Source organism: Myodes glareolus, chromosome 20, assembly GCF_982192425.1.
Source record: "Myodes glareolus chromosome 20, mMyoGla1.1, whole genome shotgun sequence".
Taxonomy (NCBI): domain Eukaryota; kingdom Metazoa; phylum Chordata; class Mammalia; order Rodentia; family Cricetidae; genus Myodes; species Myodes glareolus.
Window position 1 is genome coordinate 4,348,214 of NC_142045.1, and position 20,318 is coordinate 4,368,531.

Consider the following 20,318-nt stretch of genomic DNA (forward strand, 5'->3'; position numbering starts at 1 on the left):
GGCTGTGACCGCAGTGTCTTAGGGGGTGGGAATGGATGCAGTGGCTGTTGATGTGCAGTGCTTGAGCTTCTAATGAATTCTCTTCCTGAAAGAGGGTAAGATTAAATTCAAGGGGCACAAGGGAGTGGGACTGGGAAAGACTGAGGGGAGAGGCAGGAGGAAGGAAATAGACAAGGAGGATCCTCTGTGACTCCCTCGGAGGCCATGGCAAAGTGCCTGGTGATGTGTGTCTGCCGGAGAGATTTATAAGGTGGTAAAGTTCACATAGCTCAGTTACTGGTTTTTTTGATAAACAGCAGTGGGGTTGAGGTTGCTGAGGTTGACATAGGCTGAAAGTAGACAGTGTGAACCTGGTCTGGAAGATGTTTCTCTGTGGTATCAAATACGGGAGCAATCCAGCTTACATGCTTCAGAGGTATCAGTCCATTATGGTGGAGACGGTATGGTAAAATGGAATACTTCATATCTGTAAGGTTCCTGTGCAGGAAGGAAGAAACAAAAGAAAACAACAACAAAAAAGGAATCAGGGAAAATACCCCTCCCAAGGACCCGTTCCCCAGTAACCTACTTCCCCTGCTCTGTGCTGGTTAGGTTCCAAGTCCTGAAGTTTCCACATCCACCCACGGTAGCACTGCTAGCTCTGAACCAAGGGTCTAATAAGCAAATGATCCTGATGCTGGGAAGGTGACTCATTTGGTGACAGCTCGCCTAATATGCACAGCTTGCTGCGTTGATCAACAGTATATCACTGGTGTGGTAGTTCATGTCTGTAATTCTAGCACTGGGTAGTTGGAGCAGGAGGATCAGAAGTTCAAAGTCATTCTTAACTATATATCAAGTTCAAGGTCAGCTTGGGCTACATGAGACTCTGACTCAAAACAACCCATCAATTAAAAAACTAACAAACAAAACAGAAATGAAAACAAATCTATGAGCCTATGAAGGACATTTTATATTTTAATCACAGGGCCTTCGTATGAAATGATGGTGCACATAGACTTGTGGAAAAAGCCACACAGGTATCATGGGAAGTAAGGGGGATTTGAAAACAGGACCTATGCTTGTAAGAATTACCATCTGAGGGCACGGTGAAAAGTCAAGGCTAGTCTTAAACAGATGATTAGAAACAGTGAGGTTAGAGAAAAAATTATAAACAGAATTATTAAAGGGTAGTCTATCCAGCAGATCCCTATTGGATGGCCACTCCAAAATGGAGTCACTAGATAGTAAAACTTGACTTCCCTTTGTTTGGATTTAAGGAAGATGGCTTTTCTGGAAAGCATGGTCACTTACAGTGATAGTTACCTTAGGAAGAGTCAGGTGTTAAACCTGAACATTTCCAGGAGACACACCAAAGCCACGATTGTCTAATTAAAGCAAGCTTTATTTAATACTGGCCGGGAAGGTGGGGACTTCCTTCACTAGGGATTCAGTAAATGGAAACTATGCTTTCATTTCCTGGCTACCCAGGCCCAAATAATCACAAAAAACTATACTAATTACAACACTGTTTGGCTAGTGGCTCAAGCATATCTCTAGCCAGCCCTTACATCTTAAATTGACCCATTTCTATTAATCTGTGTATCGCCACATGGCTGTGGCTTACTGGAAAGGTTCTAGTGTCTTTCCCTTTCAGCAGCTCCATGGCATCTGCCTGACTCTGCCTTCTTTCTCCCTGCATTCAGTTCAGTTTTCCTGCCTATCTATGTTCTTTCCTGCCATAGGCCAAAGCAGCTTCTTTATTAAGCAGTGCTAATAAAGCATATTCACAGCATACAGAGGGCAATCCCATATGTTCCCAGAGAATGACACTGAATTAGGTTAGCCAGGTGCTCATACAGTCAGAACCCACAAGACTACAGTTCTTCCTGCCTTCGTCCAGCTGGGAGCAAGCATACATCCTGGCATACTTCCTGCCTATGTACCTCCCACCTATGCGTGATCAAGCACATTCTTTACAGTTGGGGCAACCAACCTTGTTTACAGAAGTGAAAACACAGGACTTGTTATCTTAGATAAAACAACAGCCCCCAGCGTTCTAGGAAGTTACCTGTAGCAGGGTTTACAGGTTGACTTCAGCCTCCACACAGTTCAGCCAGGAGTCTCCTTCACAGCAGGTATCTGGCTACCTCTCATAATCTTGGCACCAAGAGTTCTTCGCAGTGAGGCCAGTTCGTGAAGGTTTACGAAGATGCTTAGCCTCCTGGTGCTTTTGGTTTTTTTCATCCTTCTTTAGTTAAAGAATTCTGCAAATGTTCTAGCCAATCCCAGTTAAACCTTGTCAACTAAGACCAAAGTCTTTTGATCAGAGGGTTGATCGAGAACGAGAGAAGCTAGTGTGCAGTCTCGTGGACACCTGAGTCAGCTCTCTCTCTCTTGTTTAGAGGTAGACACAGGGTATCCAGTCAGAGTGACTGGGTTTGGTGTTGGTGTGTCACTGCCTATGTGACCTTGGGCAGGTCATGTTGCCCTTTCCTATAAAAAGAGGGTTCAGCTGGGCGGTGGTGGTGCATGCCTTTAATCCCAGCATTCAGGAAATAAAGGCAGGTGGATCTCTGTGAGTTCGAGGCCAGCGTAGTCTACAGAATGAGTTCCAGGACACACTCCAAAAGTTACACAGAGAAACCGTGTCTCAAAAACAAAACAAAAAAAGGAGGTTTCATAGGTTGGACTGAGGCACTGAGATAGGCTAAACACAGAGAAAACACTTAGGACATCTTTGATATTCTTACTCTAACTGTTCGGTCGCTAGGTTCAGATTCACATGAAGGAAATTTCACATGGAACACATAAGCGCACAGTGGTATGTAAGAAGGAAGGTAAACTTGAGAGAAGTCAGACTGCATTTTTCTCTTATTTGCCTATGTTTTATGTTCTTAGAGATATTCTGACCAAGAACCCTTAGCTCCAAGAGAGCAAACATATTCAGCTCTTAAGAATCCTAAGGAATGTTCTTGGAACCCAGGAAGCTGCAGGTCACATCACATGAGGCATAGTCTTGTGGTTCATACAGATCCCAGAGCCCCCATCACAGGCCATATGCTCTGGGATGGAGTTCAGGCTTCAGAAGGTTTATTAGGACCAGGTCCTAAGGTCTATAGCTGAGGGAAGGGAGGTTCAGGGAGGGCAGGGGGTCTCACATTTCACTGCTTCCTCCTGTCTATCACTGACTTTACTTCCCAAATCGCCCCTTCTTTGTTTCCATGTCCTTTTCAGGTATCCCAACACTTAATGGCTTAACAGCAGAAAGTACTTATCTCCTCACTGATTCTTAGGAGTTGGGCTTCAGGGGCAGGTTAATTGGGGGTTCTGGGCAGACTCTTCATTGCCAGTTGGTGAGGTACACATCAGGGTAGAGTCACCTGAGGCTTGATAGAAATGGGGTATCCACCTATCAGGTAACTTCTTCCTTTGCTGACAGTTGGGTTAGAGGTAGGGCAATAGAAACTGGAAGAGGAGGTTCCATAGGTTTACGTATGAAAGTTAAAGGGCAGCTGGGAAAAGATTGGCAAATTTAGTTTACTGAACTCCTTCAGCCAAGAGAGCAGGCACACTACACTAACGACCCATAAAAGGTCACCTCAGACCTCACCCTAACCCCTTTTTCCTTTTGCCCACGGAGTGCCCAGCCACAGAGAAGATACGGCACATCTCCAGGCTCCTCTGTGTCTCCCCCTTAATGAACTGTCTCCTGTCCTGTCGTTGACTGTGTCTCTGAGTAATTCATTGTAGAGGCGCAAGAACCTGACCTCTGGGCTCAGATCCACACCCCCTGGAGGTCCAGAAGGCCCCGGTTCCTCCCCCATGGACTTCTCCATGGATTAGCTTTATGTCCTCAAGCAGTGCCTGCTAACTTTTCCTGGAACCAAGTGACCTGAGAAGGTTGCCATACAGCTCTTGTTTCTTCGACTTAACTTCCCACAGTGTCTTAGAAGTCACACAGGTCATTTTGGGGGGTCTAACTGCCCTAGCAGCAATCCCCCATTTTCATCTTTCTGCTAGCCATCCAGAACTTTTGTTTTAGGCTGCCTTTCTTTTCCACTCTGATCTCCCCAAACTTCCTGTGCATGTGCCTGCTTGAAGGTCACCACAGTCTCTCTCATCAGGTCTACTGCCCTGTTCCCTTTCCCAACCTTTTCACCTGTAGTCTGAACCATCCATTCCCTGCCAATCTTTTTCCTTCAGGTCTTGGAACCCCCCTCCCCTCTTAATCCTACCTTTCTGGCTTTGTCCTTCACCTCAGCCTGTGATTTCTTTTCTTTGGCAGGGAACTTTAGAGTCCCTTGGATGTAGCTGGCAGCTTTCTTCTGCAGGATTACATACTCTCCTTAAATCACGGTATTTGGGGCAGGGGCACAGATAGGCAATAAAGAGTACTAAATGTGTCATCGACTGCCAGACAGATGAGGAAAGCACTTCCCTGGACTTTAATTCATCATCTGTTCAAACTGAAGACTTTTAAGGTAGTTGTAACTTCAGGCTTCAGAGTCAGGGCACATAGTTTTTAAATGCCTGAGTTTTGATGCAGAAGTCTAAGCCTGGGAGCTCTCTGTGGTGAGCGTTCTTTCTGGCTGAAAGGAGGAAGAACAGAGTCCATGCGGAATATCACCAACATCTTGCGATTATAAACTGTCTGGTGTGCCGATGTTTTATCTGATGGTGTCTCCTGGGTCTGCTGGTGGTGAAAGGCTTCCCAGATTTGTGAGGTGTGATGAAAGCGCTGCCTGATTGGCAGAGCTAAAACGTAACTCTCTGACCTCCTGAACTTGGAAGCCTCTTCTCAAAGCTGTGAAATGTAAATCCACAGTAGCTGCTGACCTTAGATGTCTCCGCTTCTCCCTGGAGCTTTGGCTTTTCTGGTGTATTTAAAACTAAGTTAATAATTTTCAGAACTAGGGAAGTGGCCACTCTGAGGCGCTTTTCATTTCCCCAGAAGCACTGTGTGGTGACTTCATCTTTGAACATAATTGATTTTGTTAGACAGAAACAGAAACAAAGAGGCAGATTAAGTAGTTTTGAAGACTTCAGTGCCCTAACAAAATAAATCATGGCATTGAATACCAGATGCTGTTTGCACATGGTGGTTACTCGGCTAGTTTGGTGAGTTTGGGGATAGTTCAGCCTCCTGGGATGCAACCCATTAGGGTAGATGAGGGTTCACCATGCAAACCAGTGTGTACAAGTTAGAACTTTATTTGAATGTGTTCATGTTCAATGCTCCCTTGCTCATGAACACAGGACACTGGAAGCCCTTCATGTTAGTACATTGGAAGTAACTGGGTGAAGTGAGACTTAGAGGTTGCTGCAGTGACAACCATGACACCCTGGATCCTAGAGATTATGAAGTTCACAGTGAAGACATTGAACATTTTTAACAAAAGACCTTATGATACCTCCAGTCTCTTGCTCAAAAGCAGTAAGCCTAAATCTTACTTGAAGGACTCGCTCATGGACAGGACAGAGTTCTAGCCTGCTTTGACTGACCGCAGTCTATGGAGGGGTGCTCAGAGATGGGTGGGCTCAAGTCAGCACATCCACACAGCTGTCAAGCTAGCCACTGTCTTGTGTCTTATTTACATGTCCAGTGGATTCTGTTTATCAACATTAACCAGCTACATACCGCAAATACAGTGAGTATGTGGGTAATTCTTTTAGTAGGGACAGGGAAATGCAAAAAAAAATTTGAAAAAGAAATAGAATTTTTATAGTCATTGTGGCTTCCTGTGTTTTCACCACTCTTTGTTATCTCCAGGCCACAGGGAATATTATGCCTTCTATTTAACCGTAAATGTTCCTATTCAACAGCAGCCCTTCTGCAGAGCGTAATGAAAAACCAACTTTTATGGTCCTGGAGAGCCAGGCTTCATGGTGAATTTAATCCTAAACTTAGTGATTAGAAGGTTTATTTTAGGGAGATTTTGAACAAAGTGACTCCCTCTCCTAGCCCTTCAACAATGACTTCAGGCTTTCAGTCCCTGGCATGGCAGAGGCAGGCTTCAAGAAGTGTTTTAACTGTGTCATGTGTAACTCCTCACAGGATTGTCAGTCATGGTCAGGATTACCAATGGCCGTGTCTCTTCACCTTCATCCTTTGAAACAGCGCAGTGTGTCGCTGTAGATCCGACTGAACGGTGACGAAAGGAAGGAAAGGTTTCAATATTCTATTATGTCTTGGGCTCTTCATCGGTGCCACAGAAAATTATCCTCTTTAGGATTCTTCCGTGGCTTTATTGTTTTAATGAAAGCCTGTTTCCAAGTAGAGGAATATACTGGATAAGTCACTCCTATAAACTCAATACAGGGATTTCTGAAACGCTTTAGCACTTAAAAAAAATGTCAATATGAGAGTTGAAAAATGGTTTCTGTCATTTGCTAAAAAAGCTACAACTAAGGGTGATTCATGGAGGCATCTGTTGGATGCACATGAACCTAGCTGGCTCGCGTGCTCTCCCTCCACAGGGCGAGGCCTTTCACGCTCACTGCTTTTGCATTTGGCACTTTTTGTTTGTCGGAGAACTGGCTTCCACCACCTGTTCTATTTCCTGTTTTCTTTCCATGCTTCTTGTTACCCTGGACTCACAGTACAAAGCAGGTTTACAAGGAACTGGGAGAGGAGGGCAGGGGAGGGGAGGGGAGGGGAGGGGAGGGGAGGGGAGGGGAGAGGAGAGGAGAAGGACTTTCTCAAAATAAACAGTAAGGAAGTTACAAAGCTCCACAGGAACTCAGTGGGTAAACATTGCAGGGCTTGCAAGTACGCACAGAAGTAAATGTGGGCTTTAGGGAGTCCTGGTCTCCATCAGGACATTCCGAAAGAAAGGGACTTAGCAGAATGTTACTGCTTGCAGGAAAGCTGAGCAAGTAGGAGGCCTCCAGGACCACGGCTGGTTCTAACATCCCAGAAGTAGTGTGGGGACTTGTGTCCTGAGTTTTGAGCGCTGGAAACAGATGACAGGTGTCCATTCCTGACCCAGTCAGGTGTAGGCAATGAGATGTAGACGTGTGGTGCACAGATCCCTGTCCCTGTTACTTCTTAGATTTTGCTGACCCAGCTTCCAGTCTGTTTGTTCAGAGTCCTGGGAGTAATCAGCAGGACTCTTTTGTATTTGTCTTTGAGATTTAACTGCAGAAAAAATTCATTCTTTATTCCACCAAGAGTTAGGGTGTTGGGAATGGCAGTGCATATTTGTAATCCCAGCACTCAGGAGGTTTGCACAAGGGTCATGAATTCAGTGTGAACATGGGCTGCATGGACAGCAAGAGACCTGTCACAAACAAATAGAGCCGGGCTGATAGTAGCTTAAGTTGGATCTTTTATTTCTCTGGCAATTTTCAACTTAGGAAGGATTGTATTGGAGGGGGAATCAGCTTGGAATGAATGATTTAACAAATTAAAAAACTGTTTACTAGAGAATCATTTTAGCTCTGTGTTAGGCATTTGGAGGAAACGCACTCCTAACTGTGGTTGAATTAATGCGCCACATCTGTGACTTTGCTCAGTGGTTTTACAGGGGTGAGCCAATGTCAGTTCTCCAAAGTTCAGGCTGGGCACTGCTGCTTTGCCTTTTGAGAGCAGAAATTTAGACTTGGGACGTTTAAGTAACTAATAAATAAAGGAAATTATTTGAGTTAATGTAAGTATAAAGCTCACGAGGAAAAGTGGTGGGAAATGTACTAGCTAGGAGGGGGATGCCACGCAAGGTCTGGGCTTATTTTGTTGGGAAAAAAGACCCATTGGAGTTCCTGGATCCCTTAAATTCTCTAACAGCTCGTGGAATGGGAGACGTAAAAAACGCCAGTGGCCAGGTGAACCTGGTGGGTGATCTGACCCCGGAGGTAGCTGTAGGGAATAAAATATGTTTTGTTTTGTTGTTTATTTGTTTTCTATTTATTATTTATTTATTTTGGTTTTCCAAGACAGGGTTTCTCTGTAGTTTTGGAGCTCCTGTAGTCCAGCCTGGCTTCGAGCTCACAGAGATCCACCTGCCTCTGCCTCCTGAGTGCTGGGATTAGAGGTCTGCACCACCATCGCCTGGAGTTTGTGTTTGTTTCTAGGCCTTCTCTTAGTCTCCTTTTTGAATTTGCTTTTAAACATCCCAACTTTTAAATATTTTCTTGTACAGTCCTATCAATTCTGAAACCACTTTCAATTTCAGGGCCAAAATATAAATAAAATAGGACAAAATAATTAAAAAGGTTAAATCCTGAGAATCTGATTGTTCACCAATTATGTTTTGTTGTTTAGAAGTAAAATGATTGGACTAAGAGCTGGCTGGAGATTTAATCTAACTATTAGAATTCTCTGTGGTGCTGAGACTGACATTCACACTAATTTTGGTATCTGTTTAGCTGTGATGTCATAAAGCATGCTTTATTTTGTTGAAGTCAAAAGTAGCCCAGTTAATTTTAAAATGTAGTACAATATGAATTTTTGTGATGTTAAATGTGAATTGAGATTGTATCTGTGAAATAAATTTATTATGTGTTATGTTGTATAAAGGGAAAAAGGAGGAAATTCTGTGTCGTTTCTGGTATCAGTCATTTGACATTGTCTAAATACCATCTTATTACATAAGAACTAGGGAGCTAATAATTTGTAAATGTATCCTTATACATTATTTTCTTCTTCTAGCAGATTTCTGCTCAGGGCAGATCATCTTCCAATGTGAACGGTGGACCTGAACTTGAGCGCTGCATGAGCCCTGAAGGTGCCTCTCAGTCTGATCATTACCTTTATAAGGAAGTCATCTGCCTGACCTTGGGGCCATCATAATCCCACCTGTGCCACATTCTTCCTAAATAGCCACATGATGTGTCCACCTGGTAGCCCAGTTAGTTTTAGTGCTGAGAGTGGAGTCCCCTGAGGGAGTGTAGTCTCTTTGCCATAAACCACATCATCCCTGTTTCGGGTCTGAGACCTGGGCTTACTGTCTTGTGCTCGTACTGGTCATGTGCTCAGAATCCCTAAGTATTTTTCCATTCTCTCAGTTAGGTGAACACAACTATATTCTGCTTTGCCTGGAAGTGGTCTGATCTTAACTCACAGCCTAGCACACCTTTTCTGAGAAGGCTTTGAGCCAGGAATTAGCCTCAACACAGTGTCTTACTTTGATGGGACTTTCTTTTTTAGAACCAAGAACTCTCCAGAGTACTCCTCAGGTAGAATCCACCCTTCTCTTGCCCAAGAGAGGAGTTGTGAAGAGCTTAGGTCAGACTTCCCTAACTGGCATTTCAGGGTTTGTTAGGCTGCCTATTGATTGTAAGCAGCAAGGTCAAAAGGAAACTGGTGGTTCAGGCATTCTATTTAGGAAATATGCTGAGGAATTGTCTTTAGTTTCGCTATAGACCTATAAATAATTGCATTGCATTGCATTGCATTATTTCCCAAGTACGTAGGAATCAATATGAAAGAAATTTCCTTCTGACGTTGTGTTTCTCCTTGGTTGCAGGTGTGAATGGGAACAGGTGCTCTGAGTCCTTCCCTCTTCTGGAGAAATACAGAATTGGGAAGGTCATTGGAGATGGCAACTTTGCCGTCGTTAAAGAGTGCATGGACAGGTGAGTGCCTGTGATTTGTTCCCCCACAGATACTTTTCCCTCTGGAGTTTATTCTTAAATTACTGAATTGTTTTAGTTAGGGCTTCTATTGCTGTGAAGAGACACCATGACCACGGAAACTCTTATAAGGGAAGCGTTTAAGTGAGGGGGGCTCACAGTTTCAGAGGTTCAGTCCTTTATCATCAAGGTGGAGAGCATGCTTGCACAGACAGATGTGGTGCTGGAGCTGAGAGTCCTACATCTTGACTCAGAGGCAACAGGAAGACCACTGACCCACCGGGCAGTGTCCTGAGCATAAGACACCTCAAAGCCCACTCCCAGTGACACACTTCCTCCAACAAGTCCATACCCACTCCAACAAAGCCACGCCTCCTAATAGGGTTACTCCCTTATAGGGAGTAACATTCAAACTAACACAAGAATGAAAGGCCTTTCTGGGAAATGTCTCTTTTCCCTATCCTAAAAGAATCTGTCCTTGGGACCAGTCTTTTGGTGGGGCCCCAAGCAGTTTATTTGCAGCTATATACATAAAATTGTTTTGTATGCATGTGGTCTAAAGGACATTCAGAACTCATCCACCACCTAGAGAAAATGAGGAAGGAAATGAGCCAGGGAAGAAGAAAACCTTCTGTGAGGCCCACACCAGGCTCTGTTCTGTGCACTGTGTCACTTCATCGGATCATAGCTCTGGATAAACAAGCCACGACTGAGAGATCAAAAGGAACCAATTCTGCTTGTTCTTGGCCTTCTAAAACAATATGAAAGTCATGGTGGATGCACATTAAAGACTTTGTGTCTGTAGAACACTCTCCTACCCACTTCGAACGGCTGAGTTTTATAGTTTCGGCAGGTTTCCTAGAATGTCCTGATAATTGCAGTTAGTCCATCCTATCTGGTCTTCACTGACAGTTTACTTTCCTTTATATATGGCTATGTAAGATAACCCCTGTTCTTGAAGCCTTTTACAGAGCTCTGGTGGACAGATTGCTCCCCGAGAAAACAGTGAGGCATCTAAAATGTACTTCTAAGGACCTGTTAGAAATGCAGCTTATAACATGAGGGGAGGAATTTTTTTTTACTTCTTTTCCAGGCTGGGCCTCATCCCTGTGTACTTTGGCAGAAAGATCTGCAGATGAGAAAGCACAATACTTTCTAAGAATACTGTAATGGTCTCTGTTGGACTGTTTATATTTGAGTAATATTTTTGACCTGTTTAAATTCAAGTATGCTAATATTGAGTAACAAATAGTATTAGATTAAGATTTAAGATTTTTGTGTCCAGTAAATGATTTTTTTTTTTAGTGCCAGGTGGGGTCTCTATAGGGTGGAAATAATCTTGCGCCGGATCTTGCTGAAGGTGTTGAGTAAAAATTGGGACTAAAAGTACAAAGACTTTGCAGTTTTCAACTATAGAGTCAGGTTGTTGAGTATTTTCTCCTGTTAATCTGATCTACTTTTATTTATTCTTCTTAGAGACCTGTCTTGAGATTTAAGTAAAGAAAGTGTTTTTTTTCTTCAGTTGATACAACAGAATTTAAATACTTCAGTATGAATTAATAATGTAAAAGAAGATTGAATTAGCCTGGCTTTGTTCATTTCTTTTCTTTTTTGGGACTTCCTTCCTCCTCTGACCCCTCTCTACACTGTGTCTAAGGGACAGAAGGGTCTGTGCTGGAGAGGGAGTTGGGAAGGAAGGTTTATTCTGATTCACAGTGCTAATGGTCCTTACTCTGGTCATTTCTAGGTCTACTGGGAAAGAGTTTGCTTTAAAGATTATCGACAAAGCCAAATGCTGTGGAAAGGTACAGTATGTAAAACTGCTGCATAGAAAGAATGTGTGGGTTCACGGAGAGGGAGGTGTCTACGTGGGGACCTGAGGCCTTTGTGGGGGGAGGGGCCTGTCAGTGACAGCAAGAGAAGTAATAGTGTTCACCCTGCTGTTTCCCAGCAACTTTAACTCTAAGATGGTAAGTTTATTGATCTTGGTTTTAACTATAAAAAAATGTAAAATGCTCTTTTCTGGGAGATTCCTAGCTTCAAATCCAGCAACATTTAAAAGGCTAGAACTGAGGGCCATTAAATGCTTCCTACTTTCATGCTCAGAGTTGGCTTTCCATCTTCAGGAAGCTGGCAGAAAATAAGGTTCCTGCACCCGAGACAAAAGGCTTCCGTACTCACACAAGGCAGGCAGCCTGCTTGCTCTGGCTCCCAGGTGCTGCCCACGGCCCAGTCAGATGCTATATTCATGGGCTTGTATTAGGCCAGAGGAGCCCCAAGTGTGAACACCTCTAGCCTTATGAGGCAGCTGCTGGAAAACCCACCCAAGATATTTGCTAGAGGAAAACCTTAGTTTTCTTACCAGGGCCAGGAAGGATCTGGCCTTGTCCCTCTGTGTTCTCAGGGCATTTGCTACATAGATGCATGAAGTGACTCCTTCAGGCACAATAGCCCATTTCTCTCTGTCCTGCTCTCAGACTGCGGTAGAAAGGATTGAATGATGACAGTAAATAGGCAGACGCTGCCGGCCTGTGGTGATCCCTCTGTGGCCGCAGGTCTGTTACAGGAAAAGACTGTGGAGCTGTAGTCTAACACCAGGTGGAGCTGCCGACTGATACAAGTCTGACATAAGCTGGGGACTCAAGTACACAATGGATTTTGAAGACTTAGTGCTTAACAAAAAAGTACCTCAATAATGTTTTTCTATGTTACTACATGATAGAATATTTTAAATATAATGGACTGTTACACTTTTAAATTAATTTCTCCTGTTTGTCATATTTCTTAGTGTGACCATTAGACACTTTAGAATTGTGTATTTGAACTGCATCGTAATCCTGTTGGAAAGTTACTCTAGGGCCAGAGTATATAAAGTCAATCCTGCCTTTACCTCTTGCATTGTGACCCTGGACAGATGTTTAAGTCATCTGTGTCTCTGTTTTTTCTTCCTCTGAATATGTTGACTGATAGTGTGTACGACACAAGACAGTGGTTGGTGGGGTCGGGGAATGGAAAACACGTACAAAGCGCCAGTGTGTGTAGAAAGAACTGACATGTGTTACAGTCAACATTGTTAGCATGCCAGAAGAGTTTAGAATTTATAATTGTAGGGTAATGTCATAGTACTGACTTTACATCGTGAAATTGCTAAAACAAAACAAAACCAAAACCTCCTAGACTTGGTGAGCATTTATGAAACTATGTAATATCAACAGAAAATTTAAAATAGGGTTAAGAAAGTTTTAGGAAAACTTCTACCTAGGAGACAAACTTTTCATTTATTATTTTCTCTTGTAATTGTCAACAAAGCAAAGGTATAAGATGGCCCATTTCTGCATGCTTACTTCTGTCTGATCGTATGTGCTTTTGCAGTCTTTAAATACTTTAATGTTCATTTTCTTTGTCTCTGTGTGTGTATATGTTGTGTTATATGTATGTGTTTTGTAAAGTGTGTTTGTGTACATGAATATGTGTGTGTATGTGTACATATTCCAAGGACAACTTGCCTAAGTCAGTCTTCTTCCATTATTTGGGTCCCAGGAACCAAACTCAGGTTTTGGGTTGATTAGCAAGCACTTTTATTCACTGAGCCATCTCTTGCTGGCCCTCTTTGTTTACAATTCTAATGGTTTTATTAATTCTCAAATGTAATTATCTCTATATGTAGCTGTTAGTCTTTCCATCTTTGAGGCAATTAAGCATAGTGTGTCATGATATAGCCTCTGTTCTATAAGACTTTTACATTTGCTTTAAAAATATTAAGGGTAATGTTTAATATGTAAACAGCTGTTTTCATTGTTAAAGATAATTGCATGCAAGAATTTAACCTGATACAGTGACTGCCTAGACACATGGGAATAGGCCTCGTCTCATTACTGAATACAGTTCTATTTTTGCAGCTCAGGATCTTATGCTTTTCTGAATTTTTACATTTTGCATATTTGACCAATAAATTCCATATCAACACTGTATAAAATTATAATTAAAAAACTTTATGAGGCCCATAAGTTGATTTTTTTCTACTGTGAAATTATGTTTTTAATAAAATTAGCATAATTTGTTTACGAAATTTTAGGGGATCATCTAGCCACTATTATGGGGAACATTGGTCTCCTTTGCTTTGTGAGTTTTAGGCGGAAAACTCGTGTGTTGAAAATAATCACCAGTTTGGGAATATAGGGACCTTGCATAGTCGTGACTCAAGACACTTACACCAGCTGAGCAGAGGAGGAAGCAGAGATGGGGGTTACAGCCTCCTGCAGACCAACAGAGGCAGAGTCCTGACCTGAATTTGGGTGCAGCCTGTACTTAGCCAATCTGTTGTGCACCTCTGTGTCTTAGTTTGTTCATTCTTCATATAATAGAAATCTGGAGAAATATCTCATTCATTCTTGTCTTCTGTTTCTTCTTCTAATATACATGAACATCATTAGATTATTCACTCACTTGAATTTTGGTGTGTGTTCTCCACACAAGACACAATGCTGGGAGTAGGTAACTCACTGCAGGAACTAATAACGAATCTTCTGAGTATGATATGAGCTCCAGAAAGCTTACGGAAGAGGAGTTGATACCCAGTGAGGATACCATGGAGTGAGATGCATTTGAGGAGAATGGAGAGATGGCTCAGTGGGTTAAAGTGTCTCCTATGCGGCCTGAGGTCCTAAGTTCAATACCCAGAAGCTGTGGAAAGGCAGGTCATGTAGCTCACGCATCTGTAATCCCAGTGTTCTTAAAGAGAGATGGGGCCGAGACAAGAGAATCTGCCAGCTAGCCTGGCATACAGAGCAGAGACCTTTCTCAAACAAGATGACGGCGATGATGCCTCAAGTGGGCCTCTGACCCTTACATGAATGCCGTGGAATGCATACACCTTCTGCATCCACACACACATGTCTAGCATCGCCATATACAGAAGAAACATTTGCGCTGGTCTTGGAACTGCGGCACGATTTCAGCAGGCCATGATGAAAGGAAAACCTGCCGGGGGGCCAGAAGGAACTGAATGAAGGCCCAGAGGCTCAGAGTGCATTGGGTTCCTGTAAGCAGATCTGTGAAGCCCTGCCTGTGACCCGACTGACAGACGTGGAAGGCTGTGGTACCGTGCTCGGATTCACCCGTTCTCTTCTGTCCTAAGATCCCCTCATCCTAAATGAGCATTGACTGAATCTCCACGGTAAAGAAGCCCTGAATTGGTCTCGCCTTACCTTATAGGTGCTTTGCATTCATTATCTGCAGATTATGAACCCAGATAGGCCATAAACCCCAAAGTATGTTATGCTAGTTTTGAGCTGTTGGAGTAAATCAACAGAAATTATCCTCTCACAGTTCTGGCGGCTAGAAGTCAGGAATCTGCACTTTCTCTGGGGCTCCCGGGGAAAATGTGCTCTGACCTCTGAACACTTTGTGGTGACTGACAGTCTTGGGCTTCGGGCCATGTCTCTTCACTCTCTCTCTCTCCATCTTCACATGTTCTCTTCTGGGTTTTTACTGCTGCTCCTATGTCTGTGTGAATTCCCCTTCCTCTTTCTTAGAAGGCTGCTGTGACTCATCTGGGTTAGCCTGATTAATCCAGGGCTGTCTTTACATTTCTGAATGCCTTTTCCAAATAAGGTAATATTTATAAAACTTGGGGATTAGGACTTGATGCATTTGAGTGACTGCTGTTTTAATTCCACCACAAACGCATATGCCGGAAAGCACACACAGTGATTTGAGCACACTGTCCTTTTTGGTATTTTCCTTGGTACATTATCCTTATCAGTCTCGCTGTGAGCTGTGAAGCCACTGGTGAGTGATGTTTGGGGTGCATTTCTAACTATGCTGTTTGCTGGAAAGTGAGGTGCATACCTCTAGGATGTTTACGTTTAGGTACTCCAGACCAGCCCACAAACTGAAGACAGTAGGAGGAGAGCTATGGTTGAAGGACATGTGGGGAAAGGGTGGTGGCAGCCCAGGAGAGTGTCACTTTGCTCAAGGGCAGGGGGAGGCTCCTCACAGGAAGTTGAGTAATGTCAGCCTGGTTCACACGGTACTTGTGTGCTATGCAGAGAGAATTTGAAAAAACATATTGTGGAGAACAGAGTCAAATCTGCTGTGGATTGCACAGGCCCTGGGGAGAATTGCATAGCTTTATATTAGTACTTTGTTTAGCTTTTCATGGTAGTTTTAAAATGATTGTTTCTTTATAGACAGGAATAGAAAGAGGTAGAGAAACAGAGGAACAGCTTCTACATCCCAAGAGAAATATTTACTCTGTGCTTAGCTAGGACTGTTGTCAAAAATGGGCAATAAATTAATATGGCTTATATGGAGGATGTCCCAATACTCGCTAAGTGTTTGAACTTAACACTGCCAGGTAGCCTTCTAACACGGCTGAGAGAGGCTCCACAGTGGACTGTTTGAGTGCCTTTTGTTCAAAATAATAGTCATTTGGGGAAAGGGTCTCAGTATGTGATAGTGTATTTTAACTCCATACAAAGAGCTTCCTGACACTGCTGACATGGACTGCTTTACATCCTAAACCGCCCCGACCGTGAGTTTATAGACCCTCCTAACAGTGGAGGAAATAAATGGGCAGGAGGAAATGGCAGGGTTGGGGATGGAAGCCAAGATTTAGTTTTAAAACAAGCCTATTTTACTTTAGTGGTGATAACTGCTCTTGTCTTTGTATTCTGTAGAGTGAGTCAAATTCCCACCATCACTTTTCAATCTGAAACATTCACTTGAAGGTGTAGAAAAGGTGTGGAGGGTCTTCCGTGTCTTCCTTGTGTGACGTCTGTGGCTGCTTTCCGGGGCTGGGGGTCCCAGTGTTCTGGCTGTTAATAGTAACGCTCTCCCCAACTGGCCAGCCATGGCTTGTTAGGATTTGAGACTTAGTACTTTTCCAAGGAGATTTGGAGTTTTGAGTTTTACACCACCCAAAAAGCCTTCCCAGTCCTCTTCCGTGAAAGGAGTACAGAGTTTTTCTCCTCATATAAAGTTCGGTGTGGCTCTTCATCTCCATTGAAGATATGATGCTACTGTTTGTTCCTGTCTTTTCAACTAAATAATTTCTTCATTTTTACAGCTGTCATTTTCACTTTGACAAGTTCCAGCTTTAAAATCTCACTCAGGTGTTCCCTTTTAAAAGTGGTGATGCCCAGTACAAGAGATGTGGACTTTGAGGCGTGAATACTAGGCTTACATCCCCAACTCCAAGGACTGAAATAAAGATAAAATGTCAGAATGTTACACAAGAGCTTTGCTCCGTGCCTGACAACTAGCGAGACATTTTCTGGTCGATTTTCCGATTTGGCATTTGCTAGCTTTTGCCGACGCATATTCCGCTCGTGACTTCTTGGATAGGCATAGTACATTCAGTGCTCAAGGATTTCAACCCAGCATGCGCAGGGGTTTGCAGTAGATTTGTTCTCTGCGTGGCATTTGTTCATTTCTTATAATTTATTCCTCCAGCTATTGTCAGAAGGTATTTGAATTAGAGTAAAAACATAAACACATGTATGCACCAAAGATATAGAAAAACCCGAAATGGTGTCTGAAACTAGGGATAAAGTGCCAAGTCAGAACACCAGATCTAGCTCTGAGAGTCATGGTAAAGGGCAAATCCAGCAACACATACACCAGAACACACACACTCCCTACATAGATGTGCATATGCATGCATTTAGATGATAAATGATGCATCTTCTATATAGAAGTCTTATTTCAACATTTACAATGTTGGAGAGAGCAGTCTGCAATTTTTTATTGAGCATTTTCTAAATTCAAATGGATTTGTCATTGAAGTTTGTGAGGATCCACACTTGCAACATGTAAAACAGAATGGTCACTGTGTAACTTGTGGATAATTTCTTAATTCTGTAAGTGAGCATTTTACTACAGAGCAGTTCTCATCGACATCACTCAGCATGAGCAGCACTGAGGTAGTGTTTTCATGGCAGAGCTGGTTACAGCTAAAATGAGCTGTGTGGCCCGGCACCTTCCAGATTTCTGAAATACGAAGTGAAAGGAACACCCATCTGGTGAATGACTTCATCCCCACTCATAGAAGAAGAAGCTTATTTTTCATGAATTTTAGCATAAAATTAAAATTTATGTGGGTCACAGCCAAACATTTTAACCTGAGAGCTTTTCTGCCACAATTTCTAATATGCCTAGTCATTACTTTTGCATGCAATATTAGAAACTAGAAAATGGTTCTGGTCTTGCTGACTTTGAGAAGGCACAGTGTCATGTGGACACTTCTTTAGTGTCATTGCTTAGAATGGAGTCATACATTGTATGTGTCAGTACGGTAACAATGAGCCCTTCTGGGCACACTCAGATGGCAGTTTCTTAAGGGCCTTGGCAAAGAGATACCCATTAGTGGCCTCTCCTATCCCTGGGGGAACTAAGTAAGCAGGCTTGGTTGTCCTGTGTCGAGAGACATGTTACTGTTGGCGTCAGAAATGAAGACTATGATCTAGTGTCCTTCAGGCTATGGGGGCAAAGCTGAAGGTTCTATTGTTTTTGATGTCTGTCTCTATGTCCTTTGTTTGACAGGAACATCTAATTGAGAATGAAGTGTCAATACTGCGCCGAGTGAAGCACCCCAACATCATCATGTTGGTCGAGGAGATGGAAACGCCAACTGAACTCTTTCTAGTGATGGAACTGGTCAAAGTAAGAAGGCGGACAGGTTTCATTGGCGTCAAACCACGGGGCTCGAACTAGTCAGAAAGTACCCTACAGCCTCTTCACTGTTATCCAGACACATCTGGTTCACGGGTGGTCCTTCCTTCATCTACTCTAAACTAATGTGACCTCCTTCTTATCTCGTTGGACTGAACTGTTGACATTTCTCTACGTCTCCTTTGCTGTCCTACAGGGTGGAGATCTCTTTGATGCAATTACTTCTTCAACCAAGTACACGGAGAGAGATGGAAGTGCCATGGTGTACAACTTGGCCAATGCCCTCAGGTACCTGCATGGCCTCAGCATCGTACACAGAGACATCAAGCCTGAGAACCTTCTGGTGAGTTCAGAATCTCTGCTTTTTCATTTTCAACTCAGGCTTCTACCCTTTTAAAATGATCTCCAGGCTGTGAAAACCATCACACATGACATTAGAGTGTAAACCGGTATCACAGTAATGAATAGAACACCGGAGGGAAACGAAAAACCAGCAAGTTCAAGCTGACTGGGGTGTTTTGAATGCATCCATAAAATTCTAATGGGTTTTTAAAATATGTGCATTTTGTTTTCCAGACATTAGAAAGTATATTTTCATTTATTTTTGATTCACATTATGATAATGGAATATATGACATAATTAATGTGTAAAGAAAAAACTTTTTGGATTTGTAAGTCTTGTAGACTGGAGGTCATAATCTTTTTCTCCTTAACATCTTGAACAGTGCCAAGCAGGTGCACTGTGGATGTGTGGAGTAATACCTGGTGGTGACTGTTACTCAGCTAGCCAGAAGTTGAATAAAAATCATTATAACTAACCTCAGGCACCAAACAAATGATGGTTAAAAGGAATATGTTGCAATCATCCCAGGGACTTTCTTTTTTTCCTTCTAAAATTTAAAAATATTTATTTTTTGCTAACCCAGACTGTCAGTTTCTCATTTGGTAATGCCATCTGTTCATATCTTGTTCATCTGGAAGTCTAAGAAGCCCACTCCTCCCCTCCCCTCCCCTCCCTTCCCCTCCCTTCCCCTCCCCTCCCCTCCCTTGCTCTTTGTAGGAAACAGTTTATTTCCCATCACTCATCTTCCTGTTTTGTTTAAGCTTCTGCAACAGAACAGCCATGACTGCTCAGTGGTTGTGCCTCCCCACTCAGTTGCTAGGCAGTGGGAGCTGCAAACACTCCTCTGTGGTTGCCTGGCACCCCAGTCCTTTGCGGGGACTTCTAGACAGGTGCAGAGGGTGCCTGTTGACTTGCAGACCAGTCTGCCACCTCGGGCTGCACAGCAGTGAGGTCAGGAGTTGGCAGAGCCCACCTTGGCGCTCCTCCTTGGTCACAACCTCTCAGCCCCTCCTTCCTTCCCTTTCAAGCTCTTCAGGACTTTGGTCAGGCATGCCCTCGCCCAGATGCTCTTGGGACGTAGTACCACACGTGGAGAGCTTCTTGTGATGTCACCTAGCGCCGTAGTAGTTCCACAGAGTGGGCTCTGTCGTGTGGGGCAGCAGCATCTCCACAGCGTGGGCATCTGTCACACAAAGCATGGCAGGCAGGTTGGCATAAGATTGTAAGAGAGGCCAGCGATCAGCTTCGGATTATGGCTCCTGCAGGCTTCCTGGATCTGGTTAGCAAAGGATCCAGGCATGATGTAGCTAACAGTGGAAGCTCTCTGGTGGCAGCAGGAAACGCCAGCGCAGCCTGCCAGCTAGCTTTCCTGTAGGAGATGACTCAGATCTTCACAGGGTTTCCCATGGCTGAACCGCCAGCCAAGGCTACTCCAAGCCCTCTTTAGTTTAACACAATACCATCACAGTTCCTTTGTAGCCGTGCAGTGCACTTGAAAATCAGAACTTCTGTCACGAACATATACTCCTGCTGCAAGGGATTTAGGGCATTGTCCTCATCCATTTTCAGGACAGTTTTCTCTTTACAAGGGAAACTAAGGACAGTGCTATATGGACCCTTCCCTAGTATCACAAAAAGGCAGAATTCTTTTCTTACTGGCTTCTGCCTTGAGGTATTTACATAGGTTTAGCAGCCACAAAACCCTGATCTGAAATAATGAAGCATTTAAAAAAACTTTGAAAGTTAGGCA

The 20,318-nt window shown here is 43.4% G+C and overlaps 1 protein-coding gene across 12 annotated transcripts in view; it reads left to right on the forward strand.

Moving 5' to 3' along the window:
* Positions 1–20,318, forward strand: part of Dclk2 (doublecortin like kinase 2) — a 129,952-nt gene that overhangs the window by 91,374 nt on the left and 18,260 nt on the right. For 7 of the 12 annotated variants that reach the window (XR_015735739.1, XR_015735741.1, XR_015735740.1 and 4 more), the window contains 5 exons: positions 8,630–8,705; positions 9,447–9,555; positions 11,300–11,357; positions 18,097–18,216; positions 18,422–18,568. Coding sequence is in view for 8 of the 12 variants with exons in the window: in XM_087899421.1 (XP_087755547.1) it covers positions 8,630–8,705; positions 9,447–9,555; positions 11,300–11,357; positions 18,097–18,216; positions 18,422–18,568 (510 nt within the window). In the remaining 4 variants the exon portion in view is untranslated. The remainder of the gene's footprint in view (positions 1–8,629; positions 8,706–9,446; positions 9,556–11,299; positions 11,358–18,096; positions 18,217–18,421; positions 18,569–20,318) is intronic. The other 5 variants (XR_015735742.1, XM_087899422.1, XM_087899426.1 and 2 more) reach the window with 1 other exon arrangement.